Source organism: Lissotriton helveticus, chromosome 7, assembly GCF_964261635.1.
Source record: "Lissotriton helveticus chromosome 7, aLisHel1.1, whole genome shotgun sequence".
NCBI classification, from domain to species: Eukaryota; Metazoa; Chordata; class Amphibia; order Caudata; family Salamandridae; genus Lissotriton; species Lissotriton helveticus.
The window spans coordinates 1,900,226,903-1,900,245,344 of NC_136068.1; the positions used below are offsets into that span (position 1 = coordinate 1,900,226,903).

Below are 18,442 nucleotides of genomic sequence, written 5' to 3' on the forward strand. Positions count from 1 at the left end.
TCCACACCCGTTCCAGTAACACTAGGTGTCCCGCAAGGATCCTCCTTATCCCTAACCCTGTTCAATCTAGTCATGGAGCCACTCACAGCACTGCTTCATGCCTCTAATGTGCAATTTCACATCAAACTACAATCCCCTGAAGACATCAAACTTCTCAACTCAACACTTAAGGACACACAGACATGGCTGGAAGAAACCCATCTCAAACTTAATGCTCCAAAAACAGAATTCCTCTTAATAGCACCCCCCTCCAAAATCCTCATCGCTCAGGATTGGCTTAAACACCTCACTGCATTCAATGTCCAACCTACCATTGTAGACTTAGCAAAATCTTTAGGTACAACCCTCGACTCCAATCTCAATATGCAACAACATATCAGCAATGCAACGAAGGGAGCTAATTTTCAAATCAATACCTTGAGGAAGCTGAAACCCTTCCTCCCAGCCAACGACTTTAGGACTGCAGTCCAAGAGCTAGTTATCCCTCGGATTGATTATGGAAGTGCCGCCCTCTGCTGCCTACCCCTATCAACAACCGCACCATTAAGAGCCTCTATCAATGCTGCAGCGAGGCTCATCACTAGATCAAAAAAACGTTCACACATCTCTCCTGACTTAAAATCTCTGAATTGGCTACCTTACAAAGCCAGAATACACCTGAAAATCGCGTGCATTACTCATAAGGCCTTACACCACAATTCGCCCAGTTACATTGCTCAGAAATTGACAATTTCAGGAGGCTCAAAGATTCCACAAGAAAAAAACATGCAAACGCTCCTTCTCAGGGATGGCTCCCAGGATCTGGAATGCCCTCCCTCCAGAAACAAGACTTATCTCATCCACTGCATCCTTTAAAAAGGAAGTCAAATCTATAGTCTTGACTAAATTCACTTGAACATAAACTGTGGAAATACTGTTGACTGTTTATCTCTCCCTTGTATTACATTGTCTGAATCGACCACCCAATCACATTTTGTTACCTTGCACTGTTCGCTATTTGCACAAATTGCCTTGTTAAGTTTTCTTTTTTTGTCCTCATTTCATATTTATGTGAAGCACTCTGATATCTGTAAGGATCTTGTTCGCGCTATATAAAAGTTTGCAAATAAATAAATAAATAAATAGTTGGCAGGACTCCATCTATATGGACCTAAAGGTAGTGGCCCCAGTCCATGGGCTCCACCCCCGCTCCCAAGGAACAGGTAGGATCTTGGGGACATGGTTGGACCCGAAAGTTTAATTCGACCACCACACCAGGGTGGTTGCCGGAAAATATTTCGGAATACTGAAGGTCTTACGGAAGACACTGGATGTGCTCCCTGCAGCCGCCAGAAAAACACTGATCCATGCACTTGTGACATCGCGACTGGACTACAGGAATGCGCTGTACCTTGGGGCAAATAAGAGGGGTGTTCAAAGACTGCAAGGCATTCAAAATGCGGCAGCTCGCCTTGTTCTGGGGTGGCCCAGAAGAGCTCCATCCAAGAACGCTCTCTCAACGCTACACCGCCTCCCGGTTAGGGAGAGAATTGTTTTCAAAACACTATGCATTAATCATCGTATCCTGCAGGGAGAGGGCACTGGCTACCTCCACAATCTACTGACCCCTTACATACCTTCCAGGCCTCTGAGATCTGTGGGAACAGGAAGGATAGAACTACCAGTAATCAAAAGAGCGCAGATGGGGGGAAGATCTTTCAGATGGCTGGCTGCGAAACTCTGGAATGACCTTCCGCAGTCACTCAGGTCTGAACTATCGGAAGGGATCTTCCGAAAAAAAATTAAAAACATGGCTCTTCCACATATAATGCCTCTGTGAGGTACGAATTTCATCCTGTGTGATTCTGTCCAGGTACAGGTAACTAGCTGCAGCGCGGGGACATACTGGGTATAACCATGCGCTATAGAAACTCATGTGTTATTATTATTATTATTATTATGCATTCCCTCCAGAATAAGCCCAACTGACTGCTACTCACGAGGAGTGACAGGCAGCCATTTTATGCATAGGCAAACTATAAAAGGCCACAGCCAACTCACTGCTGTCCTCGTTATCTGAAAGGCTTTGATAAAGGGGAACTTGAGGCCCCCCGAGTCCCCTTTAAGGGTATGGTCACGTGCACTGTGAGTTGGGGTACCGTCTCAATAATTCACTGAGAAAGAAGGAACAATGAGATGAGCTGACGAAAAATCATGTTGAAGTGGCACTTTTATTACACAAAACACATGTATTTCAATAAAACGCATTGCTAATGAACACTCTTAAGAAAACCTGGCTTCACTCTGCCAGGAGTACATGCTAGACAGCAATTGCTTCTAAAAATGCTGCGAGGCAAGCAGAAGTGACTATCTACTAATACATGAGGCTTAACTAAAATGGAAGTTTAAGAAGACATTAGAACCTGTTCAAGAAAATACTTCGCCTCACACAATTTTCCTGAAGAGCATAATCATTGCAGGTGTAAGCATTTTGGAAAGAACGAAAAATATTAGAGGCTAAGATCCTTAAAAAGGTACAATTGAATTTAGTTGGGTTATACAGAATACATTTCTATCAGGCCTAGTGCCTTGAAGCACCTAACTAGGGAGAGTAACCCTACAAGATCTAATGCTGCAAAGATATCATAAAATGCATGGAATTGGTTGTGGATGAAAAAATACTTGATAAATTCAAGATTTCTAAGAGAAGTAAAGATATTATCCTATTTGAGAGGTCATCACCTGATAGAGTAGGCTTTGTCAGTCCCAAATCAGATTAACGGCCGGCTGGAGAACTCGCTCTCATAAGGGATACAACAGCAAGTTCTGCCTTCTGATTGTGGTGGTGTATCTTTTATACCTGAAATTGCAGAACTGACACTGTCCTGATGTATTTTCTGACGCAGGTGGCTTGACCGCATTGTCCTAGGACAGTGGGGGCGGTCAGGTGTCCTAACGGTTGGTCGGCCATGCTTGACCACAGAACATAAACAAAGATCATCTTGTTCCGTACATATTTCTAAAAATGTATGTGAGAGCGGAACTTACGCCAGGTGCTAGCATTTGCAAGACATTGCGGCTTTTATTTCGGCAAGCTAAGTTTCAAAACAATATTTCAGTAAAAAGTCCCAAGATGTGCCAACTTGTACCAGCTGGGTTTGTGTAAGTGTGTGGGCGTTGGTCTTGATGCTGTGGAAAATTACTGTACTTCGTGGTGGCCCAATTTACCTCGTTGTTTTCAGTGTAACAGAAACGCACATTTAACATTGTTTTAGGCCTAGTGGATTTTTTTAACCTAAGGCGTGTCTTTTTGACCTTTGGCTTGGGTCTATAAACCCGGAATTCAGGGATTCTGTGGGATTTCATTTGCTGATTATACATGGCAAAAGATGTGGGAATCTAAGCCTATTTCCAGATTCTCTCTGGTGGGGCCATATAGGACCTTTATGCTACCAAGGTAGATAAGAGATGCTCTTTTTGGTGATCAGATGGTAGAGCGTGATTTTAACCCTTCATCATTTCCCTCCTCTTGTTCATTTATGAACATACTCTTTATTGAGTATCTTGGTGACCCTTCAGATAGTGGTTGTATCCATGGCGTGTGACTAACATAACACTTAAAGCTGTCTTACAGTGGCCCTTGTTGCCTGGCTCTTTCTCATATTTGCCTAACTAGTATTTTGGCATAATCTGCACACGATTCATTTAGCAGATGTTCATATTGGACTGCTACAGGATTCTTGTTTAGTGTGTCTCTAACTGGGGGAAGTGGAGGAGCAGTTGGTATGCCATAGTGAATGCCTGGTGCCGCTAGCTAGTTCATTTCTAATTGTACTCCAGTCCCATCCCCGGGAATCCTGTCCATGTCTTCATACTTTGCTACATGGTAAATCCCTGTGCTAGCATAATTCATCCCTACTGCCTTGGTACTTAATCTTTTAATACAGTGACTCCCAATCTGAAAGGCGCAACACAGAAGCAACCCAATCCCAACTATGGGTATCACTATTTTCAGTATTGCTGTAAGCATGAGGGCATCCAGCCAAAATCGAACCAGTCCGTTGGAATAAAGTCCGCAGGGGCACCTCCTTCCTCTGTCATTTCTTTTCCCAAGTTGGTCAACTCCTCAATGGCCCTTGGTATTGATCCGTTATCCTCATCGTTTCCTGGTATGAACGTGCAGCAGGATTTTCCGATTCTATGGCACAAACCACCATCTTTGGCAGTTAGAATGTCCAGGAAGTAGCGATGCTCCAGAACCATCAGTCTTAAGGCGTTTAGTTCTTCCCTAATTGCATTCAATCTGTCCCTAGTGCTGTTGATGACCTTCATGACCTCATAGCACGTCACTTCCAGCCAGCGAGCATTAGCCTGAGTTTGGAACATTGGAACTGCCCCTCCGAAGAAAAGCTGGGCCTCGTTGAAGAGGCGGAATTCTTCTGGAACGTTACCAAGGGCCTCTGTTGCGAAGTACTCAGCTGTTCGCCGGTGTCGGTCGAGGAATGTAACATCACCTGTCATTGGGTGCGACAGTATGTGGGGAGCATTCGATGCCGGCACAACCAGGTGTACTTCATGCAGAGTCACCAAAGAGCACAGTCCGAGCCACTGAGGAGGTAGCTGGGGATAGAGGCGTTCACCGCAAGCCCAGTAGTAGTCCATTAACGTGGAGGTGCCGAACTGCATATCAAAATTGAAGATAGTTGTGTTGCAATCTGTGTTCCGCCCAACAGATACGGAGCTGTTACCTATGAAACAAAGAGAAGGGTTCTTTAGTTTAAATGCTGTTTTAGGTTTGGACATTCCTTCCCCTCCCCAGGTATATCTGCCACTTTCCTGAGCCCATATCAGTTCACAGTCCTCATCAACCTTCCAGTCAACGTCTCCCTCATAATCTGTTTCTCCAACCCAAGGGGGACCTAAGGAGGCTGCTCTACATACTAGGCCATAAACAGGGATTCATTTGCCCTTTGTGTACACCTGTGCTGATAATTTCAGCACCGTCCTATCGCGGCATGGACATGTGTGGTCGTTATGTGGTAGGGAATCATCGCAACTGGCTTTTGGCACTGATACTGAAAAATATCCTTGTTCCAGGATGGTTGGTCCATGAAGGTCCAATTTCTCATGTCCTCTTCGAAGCATTATTCCTATCGCCTCTGTCAAGGCAGCTGTCTCTGTGATAACTTTGTGTAAAATGGGGGTATAGTCCCATGTTGTGGTATTCACAAATTCTGTATCTAATTCAACTTTACTGATCTGTGTCTGTCCTTGTGTGCGGCAAAGGTACAGGTGCAGAAGGCACATAGCAATTGGAGGTGGGACTTCGTTAGGGAAAATTAGTCTGTCAGCTACTACTGCATGAGGGATGTATGAGCATACGTAGCATGATTCATTTGCTATCGTCTTCCCCACTGCTGTCATGTCCCTGTACTAGAGAGGAGTGGACCGAATGATCTCTCATTGACTGCTGTAGGCCTAAAATGGGCCCTAGGCCCCTTTGTATCTCTACAAGATATTGGAATGTCTTAGACCCTGTCCTCTTGTTTGTAGGCTTGCGGGGGACAAGGAGCTTACAGCCTGATTCATGTAGGCAATAGCGCTCGCAAAAGGGCCAGATTCTGAGAATCTGGCCCTTTGCGAGTGCGATTTTTGCATTTGGTATTCACAATCCCAAATGCAAAAATCGCTATGTAAGAATTCGCATATTTGCGAGGAATGGCATTTAAGGAATCTCTAATAGAGATTCCTCAAATGCTATTCATGACACAAAGAAAAATAGCGATTTTCCACTTTTGGGGCCGCTATTTACCGAGAGGTCAGACCTGTCGGTAAATAGCAAAAACTCAGAAAAATGCTTTTAAAAGCATTTTTCTAAGTTGCATGTTGCACACACACATGTCCTTTGGACATGTATGTGCGCAACACCTGTTCAAATGTGCCTTTTAGGGGTGCTACAGGGCGTCCTTTGGACACCCCTGGCACCCTTAAAATCGCTATCTTATTTGCGAGTAGCAAATTGCTACTCGCAAATAAGGGATACTCCCCATTCATTCCTATGGGCCTCTTGGCCCATAGGAATGAATGGGGAGTTTTTGCGAGTAGCAAATTGCTACTCGCAAATAAAGAACATGTAGGAATCGCTATTTCATTAGCAATTCCTACATGAATGCCGTTTTGCGTGTCCTCAATAGCGAATCGCTATGATTCGCTATTAGGGACACGCAAAACGGCCTGTACATGAATCAGGCTGTTAGTTCTGTAAGGGGCAATAGCGAATCGGCGGGCTCTGTGGTGGTGGGAAAGGCGTCGGCGAGACACTTGTTGTGGTTCTGTGATGTTTGGAGACCTATCCCATGAACTATTCCTGTCCTCTGGGGTGGAGGGTGAGAGTCCAAGATGCACACTGGTGCACGTATTGTTAGTAGTGTTACTCTCTGGGAGTTTGGGACCTAGTGTGCTTTGTGTTGTTTCCTGTTGATTGAGTGTGACTGCTGGTACAGTGGATGGACGAAGATCAGAGTCCCGGGATGAATAGGTGGAAGTTCTGGATCGATGGAGCTCTTCTCCTTCCTCTTGGATATCTGGGCAGAAAGGAACTGCGCAGCGCGGGTTCGTGTGCACAAAAAATCATTAAGCTCTGCTTTAACAATCTCAGAAGATGACTCACTGTCAGTTTTGGGCCTGGTAGAGGGGACAACTACATTTATGGATCATCCGGTGACAAGCTGGTGGGCCGTGAGGTGGTGATCCGAGCTTGGGCAGTTTCTTAGTGAGAAGAGGGCAAGTGGGAGGTAGTAGAGCCATTTTCTACCAATGGTGGCGCTTATTTTGTTTTAGAGAACGCCATTGAGGCGCTCACAAATGCAGTTACTTTGGGGATGGTAAGCCGATGTCAGCTTGTGTCTGATGCCTAGCATTGTGGTCAGAGAGGAGAAGATGGCATTTGGAAAATGGCTTCCGTTGTCTGTCCTAATGGCGTCAGGGATTCCAAAGCGGGAAATGATGTCACGGAGTAGGAATGTGGCTGCTGCTTTGGCATCGCAGTGGACGCATGGTCCAGTTTCGATCCAGCGCGAGAATGGGCATACCACCATAATGAGATATCGGTAATTTTGGCACCAATCAATCATGTCGACATAGTCGAGGTGGAGTTCTTTGAAGGGGCCAGATGGTTTGGGGATGGTGGAAGCGACTGTTTTGAGGGTTGGGTTTGGTGAATACTGTTGGCAAATAAGGCATTTATTAACAAAGAGTTGTATTAGCTCGTGGGCATTGGGAATGAACCAGTCTGCTTGCAACATGTGGACAGGTTATCTCGGGAGACATGTGCGGGAAGGTGGAGTTGGTCCAGTGCCACCTGCAGTAAGGCTTGTGGCATGACAGGCTTCTCATTCATGGTCTGCCTGTAAATAAAATCAGCAGGGTCCTGCTGTACTCCCCTCTTCTTCCATAACTCTTTCTGTGGTGCACTTTCTTGTATTTCTGAGATGCAGTTGGGCAATGTAATCATATTGCTGCGTGTTGTCGATAGGGTAGGAAGCATTTGTGTCAAGAGTTTCATTGTTTATGTCTGTGTGCTGTGCTGGGGCCACACTATCTTCATGTGTGCTTGTCTGGTCTGCTGGAGCTACAGCTTGGGCAAGTAAGATAGGGGTGTATTGAGAATGTGGCGTAGTCACAGGTAAGGGGGGGGGTCAAGCTGCAGCTTTGGCTGCCCAATCTGCCAGAGCGTTACCTCTGGAGACAAAGTCCTGTCCATTAGTGTGCGCTGCACATTTGACAACCGCTACCTCAGTTGGAAGTGTAAGGGTCTCTATTAAGTCTTCCAGCAATTGTTTGTGGCACACAGGTGTTCCATCTGATTTGAGAAAGCCGCGCCTCTTCCAGCGCAGGATGCTTGAGTGTGTCATTGTTGTGACATATGCAGAGTCTAAATACACTGTGATGCGGTCATCAGCCCCGTGGTGCAAAGCAGGAATTAGTGCCACTAATTCAGCAGCTTGGGCTGAGTAGTGTGGAGGCAATGCAATTTGCTGTACAATGTCTAGGGAATCAGAGGACTCATGCTGTTGGGCCCTGACCACTGCGGCTCCTGTGTACCTAATCCCTGTTTCGTGGTCAATGGTAGAGGATCTATCAACAAAATATACAGTGCTGTCTGGCAGGGGGTCCTCTTTTGCTGCTCCTGACTCCTCTGGAGAGTATGTGGCACAGTTATGGGTGTCATCGTCTGGTGTTGCAATGGAATGGGCAAAAAACGTGGCAGGATTGACAGTGTGACATTTGACGACTTTCAGAGAGTGTAATGACAGTATGACTTCGCAACCTGACACTCTTAATGTAGTTAATGTTTTCTTGGCTTTCTGAATTATAGCAAAGACAGCGTGCTCTGTGTACATTGTCAGTGAGGTTCCCATGACAATGGGGGTGCTTTTATCTACAGCGAAGGCTGCAGCAGCGAGAGCTTGTTCGCAGGGGTAATGGCCTTTCATGACTGCGTCTAGCATGCCGCTGAAGTAGGCAATAGGCTTGTTGCCCCTGGGGTATTTCTGAGTAAGGACAGCAGTCATGACCTGACCATTGCAGTGGGTGAACAGGTAAAATTCTTTTGTGTAGTCAGGTGTGCCTAACACTGGTGCGCTCATTATTTCATCTTTGAGCTGCTTAAAGGATGCTGTCATTTCAGGTGTCCAATGCGTCTGTCCTTGGCTGCTTTGACTGCCTTCAGCAAGGGGGCAATTATCGTGGAGAAGTCAAAGACCCATTGACGGACATAATTGTCAAGTACAAGGAATTTTTGCATTTCTTTCACAGTTTGTGTCTCTGGGGTGATTCTTATGGCCTCAACTCTGCCTGGTGTGACTCGTCTCCCTGATGCTGATAGTACCTGGCCTAGATAGTGTACCTCTGTTTGGCAGTACTGAAGTTTGTTTTTGTCCACTTCATAGCCTCTGTGAGCTAAGGTGGAGAGCAGAGAGATGGTGTCTGTTCTGCACTGCTGTTCTGTGGTGTTGCAGAGCAAAATGTCGTCGACATATTGCAGCAGAGTGCTGTCACATTGGAAATTTGATAAGTCCTCTTTGACAACTCTGTTAAAGATGCTAGGGGACTCACAGTACCCCTGAGCCAATCTTCTGTACGTCGTTTGCACCCCTTTGAACGAGAAAGCCAATAGGTACTGGCTGTCTGGGTGAAGGGGGACGCTGAAAACGGAAATTACATGTACCTATGACAGAGCTAGGTTGACAAAGGGGGGGTTCACTTAAAATGAATAAAAAGGTGAACAACTCAGTGTACAACAACAGCAGAAACATGTGATCCTGCTGTGCAAGGCTGGAATTGAAGGGGGCCTTTTGCAATGTGTGGATATCTACAGTTTGTAAATCTCTGAAAGTTCATTGAGGCCTGACACAGCCGTGTCGAACTTTACGATCAAAAGTGCCTCCCTTTTAGATAATTTTAGGTCCAAGTCACCTCCACGTAGGTCCCTTTCGACTTTGGAGATGACGGTCCATTTGAGGTCACTGATTTGATGTTTCAGTCTAGTCCAGTGGTTAACTAATGGCGCCGTTTCAACTTTGTTCTTAATTCTGGATTTATGCTGTGAAGTACATGTAATTTATGCTTTTTTCCCCCAACTACTTTGCTAGATTGCCCTTGCCATGAAACTACCAGTCCCAGCATCCCCCTGGTCATTCATTTTCCTTGGTTGGGCTTCCATTCGGTAAGTTTTTGTTTACCCGCCTCCCGAGGGCATCAATCACCGCCAGACGCACCCGGGACTTCATTACCCAACATCGGCAGAGCCCGCGGATGCGCAAAGCGTTGAGTGCTCCCGATGCTGTTTGGAATTGAGGACGCGGCAACTATTTCGGCATTTAAGGTAAATTTTCCCCGATTTTCCCACTGAGTCCTGGACCCGATTTTCTTGTATTTATTACCGACTGAGATTTAGACCAGTAACCTGGCTAAACCCCGCTATGTTTTCGCTCCCCAGTTTGGTGCCCCGGATCGATTTATCCGTCCACGCCCGACCGACTATTAATCTCCAATCATCCGTGCTGCGGTACAAGGACTTGCACGGTAAGAACAAGCTGGGTCTACTGGCCTTTTACACCTCTTCCTTACTTGCGGTCTACTACAATTCGTCTTCTCTGTTTTTTGTATTAGATCCTTCTACCTTACACCAGCGAGCTGAAGCAATGGTACCAGTAAGCTGAGGGCACGGCACATTTTTTTGCACAGGTAACCGTGCTTAGAGGTTGTTACTCCACCTTTCAGTTCTTTGACGCTGCCCGTTTAAAAGGACACATAAAACTTTCCTCTTCTCTTTCTCTTTTCTCTTTCTCTTCACTTGTATAGGAGGTCATTCTTAGGAACATTGTCTACTGGATAAAAAAAAAATGGTAAGCTGGAGTGTTGTATAGGTGTAGTAGCGCTCTTCAGTACTCTTGGTTTTTAGATATTAGACACATGGTTTCTTCTGTTTCCTTTTTTACAGAGACACTTGGCCCTGATGAGAATCCTGATATTCAAAAGGATTCGAAACGCGTAGGCCTTTGGGTCTGCTATTTGCACCTTGGTGCTTATTAGTTTCGCACCTTGATTTGTGTTTATACACTTAATGTTGTAAATTATGATGAAAATCGTTTTGATTTAACCGAATTATCAATAGTGTATGATTTAGAACATTATAGAATGCTTTAGATTTTGTAGCAGACCAATTACTTCACCAACTGGTTCATTGTCCTTCCAGATTGTGTGAGGTATCCAGCTTGAATGTTTGAATGTGAGCGGTTTGAATGTGACATGTCTAATGATTAATGAGTGTTAGTATGGATGAGGTTTTATTTCCACTATTTTGTGTCCTGATGTCCTTTGTTGTTAAATAAATGTGTTTTGAACTTGAGCACCAATCCAAAATCGTGCATCATCAAAATATTTTTGAATAAACAGCTATTTAATAGCAGTCCTGAGTATTGAACTGTTGTCTGTATTTTGGTTTTAAATATTTGCCTTAAATTGAGTGTCAGTACTGGCACTTCTTTTTGTTATTCAGTTAATTGGGCTCAGCCTTACTGATTAGAGCCAACCCCATTTGTTATGAGTTTTGGGCTTGAGGCATCATTTGGTATGTGGATACTTGCTGTTGCAGCTGCATGAGGGCTTGCATCTGCATCTGGAGCTGCACTAGTTGCATAATTTGCTGTGGGGCAGGTTGAACATAGGCATACAATAACTGGGGCTGCTGTGAGTACATCTGTCGTTGTTGTTGGAATTGTTGTGGAACTTGTTGGATGGGACCCATGTGTTGGCCTTGGTCTCGAAGTCTAGTACGACATTCTCTTAGCATATGGCCCGCCTTGTGACAATAATAGCAGTGCGCGGCCCTGCCTGTAGTGGGGCCCTTTGCTGTCCCATTCCATTTCCCCTTCCCTGCATGCCTGTATTTCTGTTAGTGTTGTGTCTGTCATTGTTGTAGTGCTGTTGTTGGCCACTCCCATAGGCAGGTTGTGGTGCGACGTATTGTACCGGGCTGTTGTTGTACGTACTGTACTGTGGGCTGTGGTTGGGCCTGTACATACTGTACTGCTTGTTGGGGTGGGGTCTGCACGTACTGTACGGCTGGCTGTGTTTGTTGTTGTGTCTGTGCCTGCACATATTGTATGGCAGGCTGCTGCACTTGTTGCGGAGTAGGCTGGGTATTGGTGGCGAGGGTGTTTTGAGCGGCCTGTGGAAAGGTGGTAACTGCTGTCATTTGGCTGACAGGTGCAGCCAACATGACAGTGTCTAGGGCATCTTTTTTCTTATTAAGCTTCTGCTGTACCAATTTTGCAGCTGCATTCTCTATAGCCAGCTGCCTACTTTTTTCCCGTTCTATTTTCTTTTTGCAGAAATGTATGATGTGATCTTGGATCTCAGGTCATGGTTTTGCCTCCATGGCTAATACCCCATCTAATTTTTCCTGCACTTCCTCTGGCAGTCCTCTCTTGACCATGTGGTAAAAAAAAGCCTGCTGTTGCCTCCAGTTGCATTCCAAGAGTCACCTAACTCCTGATGCCATTTTTCTTTCATCCTGGAAATAAAGTTAATCGGGTCCTCATTTGTTTGCATTGTCAGTGACATGAGAGACCCAATGTCTGGAACATCAGGGTACTTTATTTGCAATTTGGCCGAAACTGCCGCCTGTATTTTATCAAATGGTTTTCCATCGTACTGGGTGTTGTTCATAGTTATTAACCCTCTACTGATACTTTTGAAAATTTCATCTGCTTCCCCTCCCATGAGGGAGATAAGGAAACTTTTCATGTCGCCTATCCCTGGGGTGGTGCCTGTAGTATTTTTCTCTAGGGCCACTATCCATTTGCTAGCACCCTCCGCGATGGGCGGGAGGTTCTTCTTAATGGCTTCCTTCTCCGCGTAAGACCAACAGTTATAAACTGGGGGATCTTTGGCTCTTTTGTATAAGAGTGGCATCTGGTGTGCCATTCCAGAGCCCATGCCTCTTGGTCTGGTGAGGTCATGCAGCCTGGCATATTTCTGCCAAATCTTTGGACTTGCCCGCATGTAGGCATAGTCCCAATCCTCATCCCCTGCGCCCTGCAGGATACATTCTACTGCTGTGGCCATATGCTGAGGTTCGAAAGACCCTTCTCTTGGCCAGGGGAGCATCTGCGGGGCCAAAGACTCTGTCCAGCCTGCCAGATTGTCTGTGAAAGGGTTGACAGCATAATCTGAACCTTCAACTTGTGTCACTATTTCGTTGGGAGTTAGGTCATCGTCTCTCAGGGTACATGGTCTGCTGAGGAACATGCCATTACCCTTTTTAGCTCGAGTGTTGCGCATGGAAGCGGTGTCAGTTACATGATGTCCTCTGGGCGTCCGTGTTTCCCCCATACTCTGAGATTCTCTACCTCTGTTGTCCTAGTCCTCCTTCTCCCGTATGTATCCCCTGAATTTGGGAATTCCTGATGTTGTTGGTAGAATGGGTTTGTCGTATTTGTAGCGCGTGGATGGCTGGATGAATCTACCATGGCTGTGGTGGACGGTGGGCCAAACGGATCTACCACAGGTGCAGTGTTCCGTGGCGGTCGTTCTGGTTGTGTATAGCAGACCTGTGCCGTTGTGGTAGTTGTATGTGTTTGTTCTGGCGCCGCTGTCTGAAGGCAAGGGGGATGGCCGCTGTGGCCCAGCTCTTCATTCCTGCCCATGTCCCCAAAGGGATCTACGCTCAGTATGGGTGTGGACAGGGTATGAGCTGCCAGTTGTGCATGATGGCCCCGGTCTTCATTCCCCTCAGTATTCCGACAAGGAACTGCCTGTACTGTGTGCAGCTGTGGAGTGCTTATTGAAGCTTGTGCATTTGATTGTTCGGGGACGGCATTTTTAAGTGTTTCAGCTATTCTTTCATTTATTTGTTCTATTTTTAGTGACATACGTTGAATTGCGGGAAGTAGAGAATCAGTGTCGGGGTTGGGTGACATTGGTTTGCCGAATATGTCTGTACTGGTATCTTCAGTTGGACTGCACTCAAGACTTTTGTTAAGGTCTGCGGTCGTTCTCCATTGGTCATAATGGAGCGGTCGCTGGGGGGGCTTGCTGCGGTTCCCTGTCCATATGCTGTGTTTGAATGGTCGAGAATGTGAGCAATTGACCGTTTGTGTTTGTGCCGAATACTGGTGGCTGGTCTTGGGGGGCGGCCTCCTGCTCCCGGAGCATTGAGGTCTTGTTATTACGGAGGCTGTTGAGATCAGGGTAGTGGCAGAATGAATGGTGAGACGAAGTGGATGAGTGATGAGATGGCGTGCGTGAATTGTTTGATGAGAGGGACTCATTGTCTGAACCTTCATATTCCTCGGCGGGTGGGACAGGAATGAGTTGTAATGAAAACTGTGCGTTTATTTGCCCAGGTAGTCCTGGCACTGTGGCGTGCAGTGTTGGACTAGCACTGGCAATAAGTGGTGGTGGGGGGATGACTGGGGCTGGTACTGTGACGGGTATGGGTGGGCCAATGCTGGTGCCAGGTGGTGCTGATGAGGCAGTACTACCTTCGGTGACATGTTGAGGGTGTTCGGATGCGGTAGTGAGATCACTTAGGAGTTGACTGTATCCAACAGTTGCCATATTATTAGTTGTACACCGTAGGTCTAGTTCTTTATTTTCGGCGGATGCTATTGCGGTATACATGCCATTGGCCTGATAAGGCGGGGGCGCCGGAGGGGCAGTGGGCAGGGTAGCAGTGTGCTCTTGCATATTGTCTTTAAAGATACACCAGAGATCTGAGGTGGCCTTCCTTTTTTGTAACTTGGTGCCGGAATATTTGGTGTCTAGGAAAGTGGTGGCGTACTCGAGGATAGTTGCATCAAAGCTCTCTTCTGAGGGCCACGGATAATTCATATTTTTGGTCAGCTTATGGAGCTCCCTACAATGTCTGAGTATGCGTTGTTCCTGCCCACCAAATGTTTTCAGGACGTGCTGGAGCGGTGTCGCCATGATGAGATATTTGTGTGATCGGAAGGTAGCCCCTTCAATGGGGGATGGTGCGGTCTGTGCTGTCCTAGAGATCAGGTACGAGTTCACCTGCTACTCCCTCAAGGACACAGTCATATATGGCGTTCTGTAATTCAATATTTTGGGAGGGAGTGCACTCAGGGAAAAGAAGCTGGCACCCAAAATAGGCGTCAGCTATTTTAGACTAGTGTGGGTGTCTGGGAAAAACGCTTGATAGGATTGTCAGTCCTCCCCACCCTTCAAGGTCTAGGATAAAATATATATAAAATCCTGCAGGTGTTTTGTATATAGTGGAACTCAGTATCCTGTTCATGGGGACACTAACGTATTGGCGATGCTGTGTGTTCTGCACAGAAGGGTGGGTGTACTTTACCTATGTATTTTTACCCTAGACGCTGGGGAAGTTGGGGAATCGATCTTTTATGAGTTCGTCTCCTACTTCACAGAAAACAGTGTGCATAAGTATTAGCCTTAAGTCCAATTCGTCAGGTCCCAGATATATACCTGTAGCTGAGAAGTCAGGAAATTCAAGTTTATAACGGGCAAGGGCAAGGATAATCTTACTCTGTATATGGTTTTGGGGCCAGGAAGAAGTAAAAGTTGTGGGGATTTCTAAGCCTGGGGATAATAGACGGATATGTATGTGGATCCACTCTGGTGTTTTGAGCGATGATACGCCTATTATTCTTTTGTCAAATACTGCCTGAAGCGCTTGCATTAGGCTTGTAATGAAATTAGTTGTGCGAATGTATGAGGGTGTACTATTTGCGTCTGTGTTTGAAGGTGTTTGGTGCTGGCTCAAGGGGGCACGAAAATGTTGGTGCGATAGATAGAGTAATCTGTCTGGTGTGGCTATAGTCAATGTTGAGTGCTTGAAGTATTGTGAGAAGAACCGTGCTGGTGAGGGGTGTCACGTGGATGAAGCAAGGCGGACGGCCGTCAGAAATGCCCACAACGTTATCGTTGATTAGAAATATTGTGATATTGTCATGGGTATTATCGGTCATTCCCCTACATAAAGTTGGAATAATGGGGTACGTTGTCATGGTTATGTAGGGATGCAGGGTCTGCGGGGTCTTGCAAGTAATCGGACAACAGTGCTCTTAAAAGAGGTGTTGTATCGTTCTCAGACTGTGAGTGGGAAGAATTGGCGTCGGAGACTGAGGGTGTAGGGGAGTCAGGACCTTCACCTTCCAGAGGTGGAATGGACGCCGCTTCAGATGAAACAGCTGACTGTATAGAATCTACTGAGGAATCCTCGTCAGTGATAAAGATGGGTGAGTTGGCAGGCTGGTTAGGGTAATCTAGGTATTCACGAGGGAGAAAGGGGGGGCAGATAGAGTGGAGGAATTAGAGGCTTCTTCTGCGTACAGCAGGTGAGGGCGGGTAGTGTCTGGAGATGGCGGGGTGAGAGATATATCTGGGAGGGCGTCATATATCTCGTTCATGGAAAGTGTAGAGATGCGTAGGTGGGTGTTGGGAGTGAAAGTGACCCCCAAAATTGCCCAAACGGCGGTTAGTATATTGCGGAATCCGTCGTCAAGCTGAGTGAATTCGCTAGTAGTGGTATTATGGACGACGTGAGGAATGCCGTGAAGAAACTGGATAGTGCAATTGAAAATGCGTGGTGGGGCGTTGGACATCACAAATATAAGGGGAGGCAGAGCATAACTGGGGTGGGGGGGCTGCAGAGAGAGGGAGGCAAGGGGTAGGAGAAAATACAAGTTCTCCCCCCCCTGTTTTGGCAATCAATTGCGCGAGCAAATGATAGACAAAACAGTGGATGGTAATTGGTAAAACGCGAGGCAAGGGTAGGCAGTGGGGTATGAGAAGGCTATGCTACCTAGCAGGGGTGCAATAAAAGGAAATGTTAGTGAGTATGCAACCCAGACACCGGGGGGGAACGGTGAGCAAGGGGGTGGGGCAAGGGGAGCAATGGTGCAGATGTTATCAAAAGCACAAGCAAGGAGACAGATGACATAAAGCACGACAAATGAACATAAAACAGGAAACAAAAAACAGTGACTTTTTTTTGTTTAAACACAAATACAGATGGAGCAATAAATACTGATCAGGTAAAAAGGATGCATCCTAAAAGAAAGAAGCAATGATATAGACGTGATATCCCAAAAAAAAAGAAACAGGAATGATGGAGATGCTACAGCGGGGGGACGTAAGAGAGGTAGTGTAGGACATAGAAAAGGGGAGGAGGAGGAGAGGTGGTCGTGAGGCAAGTGTGCCGATAGAGAGTGGAGAGGAGGTGGAAGGGGGAGGAAGGTGTGGCGGAGAGAGTAGCATAGAGGGATGAAAAATTCAAGAAAAAAGGTGGTCAGGAGGTGGGGGGGCGCGAGGCAGGCGCTCAATATCGTCTGTGGAAGAGGGAGGGGTGAGGCGCCATGGAAGGAAATGAGTGACGGTGATCTGCAAATAGCACAAGCAACTTCCTATTTTAGTAAGCGCAGAGGACGAGCTGTCAAAGGCTGTCGGCAATGCCTAATGAAACGTGGAAGTGAGAGATAAACAAAAACACCCAACCCGTGCAGAAACAGATCATGAGGAGAAGAAAGGGAAAGAGTGAAGGATGTAAAGGCAGTCCTCATAAAGTTATTTGCCGGGGATAGCCTGTGAGGGGAGGCACAGGCACCGGAACAGGGAAGCAATATACAGAGTAAAAAGAATATGAAATGCAATGTCACGGCATAATTCAAATCAGAACGAAAACGGTAAATGACATGGAATGTAATTTTGAAACCAGAATGCAAGGCAGATAAATGCAGTGGCTGTTACCCGTAACAAGAGACACAAAGTGCGACGTTTGCAAAATCAAAACAAGATAGAAGGGAAACGTAGAACTTGTCGGAGAATTGAACTCCGACCCCATGCAAAAACCTGAAGTGCTGAGGGAATAAGAATCTAGAATCTGTCGGAGAATGAAACACCGATCCCGTGCATGCTCGGGGAATACGAATCTAGAACCTGTCGGACACTGGAACTCCGACCCCTTGCACTGACCAGAATTGCTGAGGGTGTAGAAATGTAGGACCCTAGGCAGATAGGACCAGGACCCTTGGACCCTTCTCAACTTTCAACCATCCCCTCGGGCTACAGCCGGCAGGGCAAAACAGGAAAACCACAAAACCACGGCACCTGAAGCCACAAGAAGCACAAGGGAGTAGTCAAAGTACACAAGAGGCGGACCATTGTATGTAAGAAGGACGAGCAAAATCGTGACCACAAAGAGAGAGAGAGAGTTTAAATCAGGACCAGAGATAGTGCTGCAGGGGACAGGTGGCAGCCAGAGACAGTCCAAAAAGAGTCCGTCGCACCCCCAGGCTGCAGAGACCAAGGAAATTCAAGGGAAAAACAAAAACCTTGTCTTACCCGTGGTCTTGCCGCAAAGCAACGGAGGCGGGACTCTCAGGGATCGGTTGTGAGTGTGCACCAGATCCACCGCAGACAGTACATAGTACGATTTTTCAGTATAAAAGGCCACAGCCAACTCACTGCTGTCCTCGTTATCTGAAAGGCTTGGCAGGAGAAAAAGCTCTGTGTCAAACCATTACAGCTCCTACCACCACGCTTGCCAGAAACTCTTCACTGCATGACTCACCTGTTTTGTTTGCAGCTCCTAAATTCTCCTCAGTGGATTTGTTTGAATAACCTGTAAGAAAGAAAGAATATAAAAGGAACTTGTAATCCCTTGCAGAAGGTACGGCGCAGGTGCCCATTTGCATGTTCACTTAATACCAAGATTGTCATGTTACCGTCAAAGTCCTCCAAAAGGATCACAGTTTCCAGGAGCTCTGTGGAAAGAAAAGACATGTGTGGTATCTTGATTTGTATCAATGCATCCTCTCCTTGGTTTCCAGTTCCCTGCTGCTCAGTAAGTGTGAGTGTGATGTAATAGAATGTTGATGAGTGCCTGGTGGGAATGAATGTCAGTTGCTGT

At 46.4% G+C, this 18,442-nt stretch overlaps 1 protein-coding gene across 20 annotated transcripts in view; it reads right to left on the bottom strand.

Annotated features, from left to right (window-relative positions):
* Nucleotides 1-2,191: 2,191 nt before the first annotated feature.
* The window catches only part of LOC144770864 (uncharacterized), a 185,134-nt gene continuing 168,883 nt past the window's right edge, over nucleotides 2,192-18,442 (bottom strand). For 16 of the 20 annotated variants that reach the window (XM_078655658.1, XM_078655655.1, XM_078655648.1 and 13 more), the window contains 3 exons: nucleotides 18,258-18,296; nucleotides 18,104-18,154; nucleotides 2,192-4,727 (listed from right to left, as the gene is read on the bottom strand). In XM_078655658.1, the coding sequence (XP_078511784.1) occupies nucleotides 3,991-4,727; nucleotides 18,104-18,154; nucleotides 18,258-18,296 (827 nt within the window). In that variant the 3' untranslated portion in view covers nucleotides 2,192-3,990. Of the gene's footprint in view, nucleotides 4,728-17,874; nucleotides 18,021-18,103; nucleotides 18,155-18,257; nucleotides 18,297-18,442 lie in introns of all 20 variants that reach the window. The other 4 variants (XM_078655650.1, XM_078655647.1, XM_078655661.1 and 1 more) reach the window with 3 other exon arrangements.